We start from the raw sequence: 12,316 nt of genomic DNA on the forward strand, positions 1-12,316 counted from the left end.
GCCTCCCAAGTAGCTGGGACCACAGGCACCTGCCACAACGCCCGGCTATTTTTTGGTTGCAGCCGTCATTGTTGTTTGTCGGTCCGGGCTGGGGATTCGAACCCGCCACCTTAGGTGTACATGGCTGGCGTCTTAGCCGGTTGAGCTATAGGCGCTGAGCCTACACTGCCATTTATAAAGAGAACTTCAAAACTTGTTTTGGGGACAGGTGCTGTGACTCACACCTGTAACCCTAGCACGTTGAGAGGCCGAGGTAGGTAGATTGCTTGAACTCACGAATTTGAGACCAGCCTGAGCAAAAGCAAAACCTGTCTCTACAAAAAAGAGAAAAATTAGTTGGGTGTTGTGGCAGGCACCTGTAGTCCCAGCTACTTGGGAGGCTGAGGCAAGCTTGGCTTTCTTGAGCCCAAGAGTTTGTGGATGCTGTGAGTTATGATGCTATGTCACTGTACCTCGGGCAACAGAGTAAGACTCTGTCCCCCCAAACAAAACAAAACAAAATTTGTTTTGCTATGTTTAAACTGGTAATATGTTCTCTTTCTACTCATCTTGTCTATTACCTTCTCCCTTTCTTGATTTAGAGGAACGGGGGCTGCCATTTTGTTCCATTTGACACTGTCCACTTTCAAGGTGAAGCTCTTCCTCAATCCCACTTTCAGATGATTGTCCACTTAAGGTCCCCTCATTCCAACTTTTAGGGTTTTCATCTGGACTGTGTCTCACACGTAGCACTGATTCTATGTCTCCATCATGGTTGGTTCCATTGCAGAATTTAGATGGTGAATAGTGCTGTGATATGAATCCAACAAATTTCATTCCTCTTTTGGCAGCAACATTAATCTGAGATTTTAAAAGAGATGTCAGAACAAAATGTAAACTCCATTTACACAGATCACCTTCTCTCTAACCTTACACTATCATCATGACCTTCAAACAGCATTAATATACTTTAGAAATCATGAAAATAGAAAACATATTTTTATGACAGTGAAATATATTTTATATATAATTTTTTTATAGGAGCCTTTTTCTGAAAGGCTACTATTTGGGAAGAACCAACAATTCTAAAACATGATTTTTCTAGACCACGTAAAAATGGTTTCTCTAGTTGGAGCAAAATTAAAAATTAATTCCAAGATATCTCTAAAAATAGCTTTACTAAATACATTTCACTAGTAAGGAAGAGATTTATCAGTTTAAGCAAAAAACACACAGCTTTGTTTGGTGTTAATAAAGCAAATGTTAAAAGACTAGTTCTTGACAGAGGTGTACACATAATCTTTTTGATCGGCTTATATCTTCATACTCTTGGCTCTTATCTAGAGTAAATACATATGAATAGATTCACTACTGTCAGTTAAAGAATAGCCTAGGACGTAATACCAGAGAAATAATTTGAGACATTAAGCGTATTTTCATATTCGGCGCTCACTTGTCCCCTTGACATATCTTTAAGATTTAGCTTTTAGGCTAATGTACTCAGTGGTTAGGGCACTGGCCACTGACACTGAGGTTGGCGAGTTCAAATCCGGCCCGGGCCTGCTAAACAACAATGGCAACTGGAACAAAAAAAATAGCTTGGTGTTCTGGTGGGTGCCTGTAGTCCCAGATACTTGGGAGGCTGAGGCAAGATAATTGCTTAAGCCCAAGAGTTTGAGGTTGCTGTGAGCTGTGATGTTACAGCACTCTATGGAGGAGTGACATAGTGAGACTCTGTCTCAACAAAACATAAAAATAAAAAGAGATTTAGCTTTTAGGCTGGGCGGGGCTCACACTTGTAATCCTAATCCACTCTGGGAGGCTGAGGTGAGCTGATTGCTTGAGCTCAGAAGTTCCAGACCAGCCTGAGCAGGAGTGAGTCTCTACTAAAAATAGGAAAAAAACCCAGAAAAACGAAAAACTAGGTGAGTGTGGTGGTGGCCCAAGCCTATAGTCTTAGCTACTCAGGAGGCTGAGGCAAGAGGATCACTTGAACCCAGGAGTTAGGAGTTTGGGCGTGAGCTATGATGCTCCGGCATTCTAGCCTGAGGCAATGGAGTGAGACCCTGTCTAAAAAAAAAATATTTAGCTTTTATTTAAATGTATACAGTAAGCCCAAGTACATGCAGCTGTGACAGAGTTACAGTTCTGTGTCTTCAGGTTAGTTACCTTATAGTTACTGTGTAAATAGTGCCACTTAGTGTATGTTACCAAATATAAATATATCTACCCCCAGACTAGATGTAATATTTTTTGTATAGATGCATTTTTTAATACTGATATTTTCATCCCTGAACAAAGTGTATTTTTTTAAAATAAAGTATATTTGGAGATAAAGTCAGATGAAAAAATTTTTTAAAATGCATAGAGTTTAAAAACCTAAGGCTTTTTTTTTTTTGTAGTTTTTGGCTAGGGCTGGGTTTGAACCCACCACCTCCGGTATATGGGGCTGGCGCCCTACTCCTTGAGCCACAGGTGCCGCCAACCTAAGGCATTTTCCTCTGCTGTTGCTTCATTTCTTTGTTCTTGTTTTCCTGTGTTCAACTGACAATTACTGTGAGGGCAGGGACGGTATCTTGTTCATCTCTGTATTGCAGTGTTTTATACTTAAAGCTGCTCCATCTGTACTCATTAAGTTAAAGAAATAGTAATGTCCTTTATATGGTCACTGTTTTAAATATTTAATTTTTTTTTATTGTTTGGGATTCACTGAGGGTACAAAAAATTAGGTTATACTGACTGCATTTGTTAAATGTTTTAAATGTTACCTGGGAGAGAAGGAAAGAGTTATGATGGAGGGTGAAGTGTACACATCTATAGTTAGAATAAAATGGAATGAAAAAGGCCAGGAATAACTGGCAAAATCAGACAGCAATACCCAAAGGGGGCAACCACAACTCAGCTTCAGCCTATGAGGGAAGAGAATTCTGAGAAGGGGAGAAGGCATGGGTGTGTGGAGCTAGGACAAAAGACTTTGACTCATCTGGTATCATTTATGCCTACAATTTAACATGTTGAGTTATAACAATGTATGAAGCCTTAAAAAAAGCTGCAAATTTTCCTTTATATCAGGAGTCCTGGAAGATAAAAGGGAAGGGTCAGGAGGTATGGCATTCTGCAATTAGATATAGTTGAATTTATTGTCAATACTTTCTCTAGGTCTTATGAGCTGATCTCAATGAAAAAATGCAGATAGGTTTTTCTATTACTAGAAAATTTTATCTGGAAAAGTCTAATGACAAATACAGTGTTAGTGTCCTTTTTACTTTTTAAGTTGGAGAATTGGTATTTTTTGGTAGGTCTAGGCTGGATTCGAACCCGCCAACTCTGGTGTATGTAGCTGGAGCCCTAGCTGCTGAGCTACAGGCGCGAAACGGAGAATTGGTATTTTTTAAAATGTAATTTGCATTTTGAAATCATGAGAAAAACATTGGTAAACTTAATTTTAAAATTAGAATGAACATTGGCAGAATGTTAAAACTTGATGTAAGGGCCAGGTGCCATGGCTCACGCTTCTAATTCTAGCACTTTTGGCTCCCAGAGGCCAAGGCAAGAAGATTGCTTGAGGCCAGAAGTTTGAAACTAGCCTGGGCAACATACTAAGACCCTGTCTCAACAACAACAACAACAACAAAATAAACAAATGAAAATTAGCAGGGTGTGGAGGCACGCACCTGTACTCCCAATTACTTGGGGGGTTAAGGTGGGAGGATTGCTTGAGCCCAAGAACCTGAGGTTACAGTGAGCTATGATCTCACCACTGCAATCCAGCCTGGTGACAGAGTAAGGCTCTGTCTCCACAATTTCTTTTAAAAGTTTGACTTGTAATTCAGCTGTTCAACAACCAACTCTTTACACAAGACAGCCGTTCAAAAATAATATCTGGCATTCATCTACTGCTCTTGTTCATACCCGGTGCAATGTTCAAATATTTCACGTGCTATGTTTCCTGAAGCTTTTCTCTTCATGAAATAACCCCATTATTCTGTTACTGAAATAACACTACTTTCCTGTTTCATAGATCTTTAACTGTGTCCAGGAAGTCAAATGCAAAACAAGGGCTCTGATGGTGATCTAAATCTATTAAGACTAAATTAGTAGGTACAATTTTGTTTTCGAAAGAAACTTTCTGGAGTGTTCCCAGGGAAAAAAAAATTCCATTTCCCCAAATAGTAGTAGTAAACAGTATGTGTGCTTTGTTTATAAAAATCTAGTCTCAAAAGACTGCTGCTAAACATCTTTACTGAATGGTGACTTTATAGCAAAACGGGCAGTATCATTAGCAGCTATAACTGGCTGCACACAAACCACAAATAATCTTACACACATAGTTATTTAAAGCTTAAAAACAGCCACAGAAATAAGAGAGCAAGTTTCACAGTTTTTTACCTGAAAGGAAACACCTTAGATTTGGCTGTATGCATTTAAATAAAAGCTATAACATTATAAATATGTCAGTGTAAAAAATAACAAAATCTTTTCACCATAGACTCTCATAAATTTAGAATATTTGTGAATGCACATTTTTTTTCTTGTTTTAAATCAAAACACACTGTTTGACTTTTACATTTCAATCAAGTTATATCATGTAGACCTTTCTTTTTTTTTGAGACAGGGTCCCACTCTGTCATCTGGGTTAGAGTGTAATGAGTGGCCTTCTTGTAGCTCACTGCAACCTCAAACTCCTGGGCTCAGGAGATCCTCCCACCTCAGCCTCTCAGAGTGCTAGGATTACAAGCATGAGCCACTGAGCCCAGGCTGACTTTTCTAGCTTGACTCTTTCCATCTTTTTTTTTTGAGATAGAGCCTCAAGCTGTCCCCCTGGGTAGAGTGCCATGGCATTGTGCTCACAGCAACCTCCAACTCCTGGGCTCAAGCGAGTCTCCTGCCTCAGCCTTCCAAGTAGCTGGGACTACAGGCGCCCACCACAACATCCGGCTGTTTTTTGGTTGCAGCTGTCATTGTTGTTTGGCAGGTCTGGGTTGGATTCAAACCCACCACCTTAGGTGTATGTGGCTGGTGCCTTAGCCACTTGAGCCACAGGCGCCGAGCCGACTCTTTCCATCGTGACAGTCAATATAGTTGTCATGTTTAGTGCCCATAAAACATTCCATTGTATTGACACATCGTCATCTACTTTGAAGTCTGCCAGTTATGGAGAATTTGGCCCCTTATTCACTGTTGATTAAATATTTTTGTATAAAAATAATTTTCCCCTTTTTAATGACTTTCTTAAAAATTTTTTAAACTAAGTTTTTACCTTAATTACCTTAAAAATATACATATATAATTTACTATTTTTAGGCATACAGATCATTGGTAATAAATACATTCATTTTCTTTCTTCCTTTCTTTTCTTTCTCTCTCTCTTTCTTCCCTTCCTCGCCCCTTCCTCCTCCCCTTTCAATTATTTTCTTGGAATAGATTCCTAAAGAAGAGGTTACTAAGTCATTTAATTAAATGGAATTTATCATTCTTCTTACCAAATAGATATTCAGGGACACTGTATTAATTTGTTACAATGCTACAATTTGTTGCAATACGCATGTCAACTTCTCTTAAAGTTTCGCTAATACTGAATTTAGTGATTTCAATTTATTTTATTTTTTTATTTATTTTTGAGACAGAGTCCCACTGGGTAGAGTGCTGTGGCATCATAGCTCACAGCAACCTCAATCTCCTGGGTTTAAGCAATCCTCCTGTGTCAGCCTCCCAAGTAGGTGGGATGACAGACCCCTAACATGATGCCCGGCTAGTTTTTTAATTTTTAGTAGAGACAGGGCCTCCACTTGCTCAGGCTGGTCTTGAACTCTCAAGGTCAAGGTACCTGCCTGCCTTGGCCTCCCAGAGTGCTGGAAATGATTTCAATTTAATTTCCCTGTTTAATGATGGTGAGATATTAATTCCAGTTTTTATTTACAGCAATTATGTAGCATCTTCAGCAACCCCTGTCCTCTAAACTAGTTATTAGGTTGAACTTGTTGCCAAATGTCTTGTGATTATTTATGTTTCCTTTTGTACGTGCTGTCCAGACTCTGTCCATTTCAGACTGGACATCACTTTCATATTCATTTCTTAGACTGTATATTCTGAAGATGAGTCTCCCATGGGACACATCTGTTGCAAATTTTCCCTTGATTTTTTTAGCTTAATATTCCTAGTACGATATATTCATATACTCAAACTCCTCAATCTATTCATAATTGAATATGTTTACTCTTCTGTTTTCATTTGGATTTTTCATTTTTAAAAAATTACCTCTTTATCTTATCTGAAATACGTGGAATCTATTTTCCACAGAACAGTTGCCCACTTCCCTAACGACATTCATTAAATAATGATTATTCCTCCATTTTATTTCATCAAGTTTGTTATTAAACTTCTTAGGTATGTTTAAATTTACTTCCGGGTATCTTCATTCTGTTTCATTGACCTGTATTTCTGTTTTTAACATTGAATAATTTGGTACCAGTGCTTCAATACATTTTAAATTCTGGCAAAGAAAGTCACCTATCACTTCCCTATTCTTTCTTTTTAAAATAAAAAAGGAAATCGATGAAGAAGAAATAGCAAATGTTTCTCAATATCTCATGAAAAAGTGCATACATTTAGTACCTTTTCTACCAGGTCTTTTGCTATGTCATTTGTTTGTGTCTCATAAATTAGAGGACATTCCTCAATCAGAAGCCTTGGGCGTCTTTGTCCACTGGGTGCTGCTGAATGTTTCGGGCTGTAACAGAGAGAATATATTCATAGTTGGAGGCCAAGTGCTGATTTTCAGCTAATATGCTCACGTGAAAACGAGTGAGCAACTCACAAATAAGGTCAAAGCAATAATTTTTTGTTATTTCAAGCCTGACGACAATCTTTTTTATATACAAATACAAGAAAAACACAATAACTATTATTAACTTAAATTTCCTGAATTTAAACTTCTATTAATTTCTAATTTAACAAGAAATAAAAGCTCCAGGTCTGTTATTTTAATAAAAGTTATGAGACATAGTTTTAGATCATTGTTGTATCTTATTGTTAAACAAGAGCACAAGTAAAATTCCTATTTAAACGTAGATAAATATTTCTCTTTTTCCTTTTTCTTCTTTTCTGATCTTTTTTGCTTGTTTATTCTTGTTCTCGTCAGGGCACTGCTAAGTCTATTTGAAGTAATCCTATAAGAAGATAAGATAATGTATGCATGGTAGATAAGGTTTGTACTTAGGACATAAGTGTTAATTGTGTGATAAAATGTCATAATTGTTTAGAAACGCCTGACCTAGTAAATATCTGATGAAGCTTCCTATTCTAGTGAAAGCTGAAACCTACATACACCCTGCCCAATACGTAGCAGGTAATGTCCCTTAAAAACACACTTGGAATTGTTTAGGACCTTGTCCTTCTTTTCCAATTTTCCTGTTTTCTCAGTTTTCCTCTTATTTCACTTTTTGTTTTCTGTTAAGCCCTTTAATAGTTAAAGTGATTATAGTTGATCTGCCACTACAAAGAGAAAATACAATTTTTCCTTGGTCTTTGAGATGGTTTTGATATACAGTCATGCTCTGCACAATGATGTTTCCATCAAAGATGTACCACGTATATGATGGTGGTCCCATCCGATTATAACACTGTATTTTTGTTGTACCTCTTCTTTGGTTAGGTTTATGAACATATAGGTATATGTATATGAATAGGCACATGAACATGTACTTACCATTATGTTACTACTGCCTACAGGATTCAGTACAGTCACATGCCGTATAGGTGTGTAGCCTACAAGCAATGGGCTATCCTGTATTGCCTTGGTGTGTAGTAGGGTATACCATCTAGATTTGTGTAAATATGCACTATGATGTTCAGACAATGACAAAATCACCTAAGGATGCATTTCTCTGATTGTATCCCTGTAATTAAGTAATGTATGATTATAGTTGAAGAGTTGTGAAAAATATTATGTGTTAAGGCCAGGTGCTGTGGCTTACACCTGTAATCCTAGCACTTTGGGAGGCCAAGGTGGGAGAATTGCTTGAGGCCAGCAGTTTGAGACCAGCCAGAGCAACAGTGACACCTTATCTCTATAAAAAAAATAGAAAAATTACCTGGGCATAGAGCCATGTGCCTGGAGTCCCAGCTACTTGAGAGGCTAAAGCATGAGGATCACTCCAGCCTATGATTGACCCCACTGCACTCCAACCCAGGTAACAAAGCAAGACCTTATATCAAGAAAATAAAAAAAGGGTGTAGTGTGGTGGCTCATACTTGTAATCCCAGAACTCTGGGAGGCCGAGGCAGTTGGATTGCTTGAGTTTAGGAGTTGGAGACCAACCTGGGCAAGAGCCAGACCCTGTCTTTAAAACTAGCCAGGTGTTGTGGCTGGTGCCCATAGTCTCAGGTACTTGGGAGGCTGAAGTAAAAAGATCACTTGAGCCCAGGAGTTCAAGGTTGCTGTGAGCTTTGATGCCATGGCACTCTACCCAGGGCAAGAGTGCCTCAAAAAATGTCTCAAAAAAAAAAAAAAAAAACCCTAACCTCCCTGCCCCCCAAATATTTTTTTTTTTTTGAGACAGAGCCTCAAGCTGTCCCCCTGGGTAGAGTGCTGTGGCCTCACAGCTCACAGCAACCTCCAACTCCTGGGCTCAAGAGAGTCTCCTGCCTCAGCCTCCCAAGTAGCTGGGACCACAGGTGCCCGCCACAATGCCTGGCTATTTTTTGGTTGCAGCCGTCATTGTGGTTTTGGTGTGCCTGGGCTGGATTTGAACCCGCCACCTTAGGTGTATGTGGCTGGCACCTTAGCCACTTGAGCCACAGGCGCCGAGTCCAAATATTTAATGTGTTAATATAAAACCTTGGTCTAGTTATTTTCATTCTTTTTTTAGAATGAGCAACAGTATTCTACTATGAAAACGACCAAATTTACAAAAATGGTTGCAGTTCTGTTTGGAAAAGTAGCTATTAAAATTAAGCAAACAAACAGAAAAAGGTTGGCTTTTAAATCCTATTTGGGGGAAGAAGCAGACAAGAAATCTACCCAGTATGGAGAACTTGGCTTGGTAGGTCTTTCTGCTGTTAACAGTTTTAGAATGTGGAGATAATTTCTGTCCCCACTATTAATGAAACAGTACACATGGAGGACAGTGGAAGTGAACTTCGACTCTTTCATCTGCTGAAGTTGCTACAGGAGCTTCCAGGTGCTTCTTGGGTCTATTTCGCTTTGCCTTTGCCTACTAACGTCCTCACCTAGTACCTATTTGTCTGCAAGAAGCTAAAACCAATTATGGGTTTGAGAAAGGAGGTATACATTTCCTTGCTTCCAGGTTAAACTGCTGGAAAACGTGCCTTAAAATAAAACCCTCAATTATTCTTTATTCTCTATCACTTTGTTGAAAATTTCTTATCTTTTAGACAAAGAAATCTGTCACTCACCACTGGTTCTTAGTATGACTGTTTTCTTCTGCACTGTGCTTACCTTAATTTCAAGCGTGACAGCACCACCCTATATAGGTAACTTGCAGGCAGGTGTTTTTGCTGCCCCACAGGTTGTATGACAGGATGAATAGCTCCAACGATATATCCTTTAAGGTAATAGTCTTCCACTTTGGTGACTATATCCAGAATTGAATTTATCTTGATGACTTCTGGGTTTGGTGAAGCTGAAATATTAAAAGCAAAGAGAAAATTGCACAGTCTTAAGATTGAATTATACATTATTTCTATGTGTAGTAACACTAATAGAATTCATAATATAGCAATCTCTAATAAAGTTATATTAACATGTATTATATATATTTTTAAACTCATTTCAGAAAAATGAAAAAAAAAATGACCTTACAAACTGGTAGATAATATTACTAATATGCCTTAAGGCAGAAAGACATTGTCTTATTTTTTCTATTAATATGTCCATTAGCAGATACAGGTATTGCAGGTATATATGAGAGAAGCAATCATTTAGAAAAGCCATTCATTTTTATGGCTCTGAATAAGATGAGATGAATAATTTCATAAAAATAAAACTCATACAATCTACAAGTTACCTACAGGTGAAATGGTGTTTGTTAACCAGGAATTGTCAAGTGCTTTCTTATTTCCAGTGACTTTTTAGAAGCACTGTGTTTTAAATTTATCTGGGAAGCTAAAAATATGCTTTCTTATGGCACTGATACAAATGCTTAAGTAATGGTAATTGAAAAAGCAAAAGTATCCAGAAGTTCTTTTTAAGAAGTAAAACTTCCAAATGTAGAAGAATTTTAAATCTGAAACTGATATGCAATTGAACTATCCCTTGAAGGAAGGCAAATCTGTGGAAACTATAGAATAACACTATTTGTACAGACTTAACGTAGTAAAAGAAAAAGAATGTTTTAGTTGGGAAAATATTCTTAAAGTTCCAGCACGATTAATTTAAATATCAACTTTGTTTTCTGTAACAATGTTCTCATTTTATGGAAAGTGATCAAGAATTAATATCTAGAACTAAATCTGCAATTTGATTATCTCTTAGGTAACAAAACATATGAAATGATTCCTGGTAGGGGCATAGTTGCCTGATGGCCTCTGTCAGTGTGGTGGTGAGTGTCTAACCAAGAACTGCTGCTGATTGCCTGAACAGGAAGGAGGTTAAGGAGCAGATGAGGAAGAAGGGTCAGAGGAAATCCCCTCCTCCCCTTACATTAACTTGCACGTGATGGAACAGAAATCCACTATCAGTGAGTATTCATGCCAACTTCTCAAACTAAAATAAAGCTCTCGACAGAAAAGTTACAAAAACCAGGATGAATCAATTTCCTCCAATTTTCACCCTCTTTTAGACTTAAACTAATATTTTACTTACAATACTAACATTGTATTTTTTTCATCATTATGAATAGGAATGAAAACAAAGAGAATGATCCTGGACTTTGAAGAAACAGCTGGGGTTCCCTGTAAACAGCCCCGCTTTTTTGTGTGTGGCAATTCTGTGATTCATTTTGCTTTGCTCTTTGGTATTTTGACTACCAACCCTGATTTCCCAGGAAACAAACTAAAAAGCTATAAAATAAAATGGAACAAGCTCTACGACCAAGGAATTAAATATAACCTAAACTTATTTTTAGAATTATACTGTAATCCTGCAAAATTTTAAAGAAAATTGCACTTTTTTAATGGATCTCACGTTGCTTACCACAGAAAGTGGAAATGCTTTAGTGTGATATGAAAGAATATTCATAGTTTGGGCCCTGCCTATAGATTCAGCCTTCACTCTTCTTCTTCACTCTGTTATCCCAGGCAAGCGTAGAGACAGGGTCTCACTCTTTCAGGCTGGTCTTGAACTCCTGTACTCAAGCAATCCACCCACCTCAGCCTCCCAAAGGGCTAGAATTACAGGTGTGAGCCACTGCGCTGGGCCTGCTCTTGTCAGCTTTTAACTTGTATGTCATGCGTTAGCAAACTTGGAGTTTCTGAACCTGCTACTCTGTTTTATGTTAGCAGGCCTTCATTTCCTTCTTTGTTTCCCCAGCCTGAGTTAATTATTCCTTCCTCTGTGCTGAATATACATCTACTACTGTCCTTATCAGACTGTATTATAGTCATTTATATGTATGTTTGTCTTGGCTGTTAGATCGAAAGTTCCTGAAGGGCAAGGAACGTATCTTATTCATGTCTATTTAAGCCTAGCATGTTCCTTGGATCTTATGTTAAATTGAAAATACTGCTCACTGGGGACTTAAGGGATGGAATTATTGGATAAAAGGAGGAAAGCAATCCAGGTTAGCTAGTAAAAATAAAACAAGTTAGGTTAGTAAATTCAGGAACAATTGTGCAGGAGAGAGAGAAAACAAGGAAAAAATATAGGCAGTAATGTAGAACTGTTTTCAATTCTTTTGATCATAACTGTGAAGTGGCCAAGAATATATTGAGAATCTAAACAAATAGAGCTAAAGACCATATTTACTTCAGGAGCCTCTACCAAAAGGTTCACTTCATGTAATGTTTTTTTTGAGACAGAATCTCACTTTGTTGCCCTTGGTAGAGTGCTGTGGTGTTATAGCTTACAACAACCTCAAACTCTTAGATTCCAGCAATCTTCTTGTCTCAGTCTCCCAAGTAGCTGGGACTACAAAGACCTGCCACGACATCTGGCTATTTTTAGAGATTGAGATCTCAGCTCTTGCTTAGGTTGGTCTTGAACTCCTGAGTTCAGGCAATCCACCTACCTCAGCCTCCCAGAATGCTAGGATTATAGGTGTGTTTCACCGTGCTCAAAGTTCCTTAATTTATTTATTTATTGTTTTTCGATCTAACTTTTTTTATTTAATTAAATCATAGCTGTGTACATTAATGCAATCTGTTTTGTTTTTTTTTT

General features: G+C 37.9%; 1 protein-coding gene across 1 annotated transcript in view; it reads right to left on the bottom strand.

The window, feature by feature from the left end:
• The window catches only part of RFTN2 (raftlin family member 2), a 59,971-nt gene that overhangs the window by 28,202 nt on the left and 19,453 nt on the right, over positions 1 to 12,316 (bottom strand). The window contains exons 2-4 of the mRNA XM_003796079.3: positions 9,440 to 9,623; positions 6,595 to 6,709; positions 561 to 840 (exon numbers count right to left, since the gene is read on the bottom strand). Coding sequence (XP_003796127.1) covers positions 561 to 840; positions 6,595 to 6,709; positions 9,440 to 9,623 — 579 coding nt within the window. The remainder of the gene's footprint in view (positions 1 to 560; positions 841 to 6,594; positions 6,710 to 9,439; positions 9,624 to 12,316) is intronic.

This window comes from Otolemur garnettii, unplaced genomic scaffold (genome assembly GCF_000181295.1).
Source record: "Otolemur garnettii isolate 467f Iridium unplaced genomic scaffold, OtoGar3 scaffold00100, whole genome shotgun sequence".
In the NCBI taxonomy this organism is placed as follows: domain Eukaryota; kingdom Metazoa; phylum Chordata; class Mammalia; order Primates; family Galagidae; genus Otolemur; species Otolemur garnettii.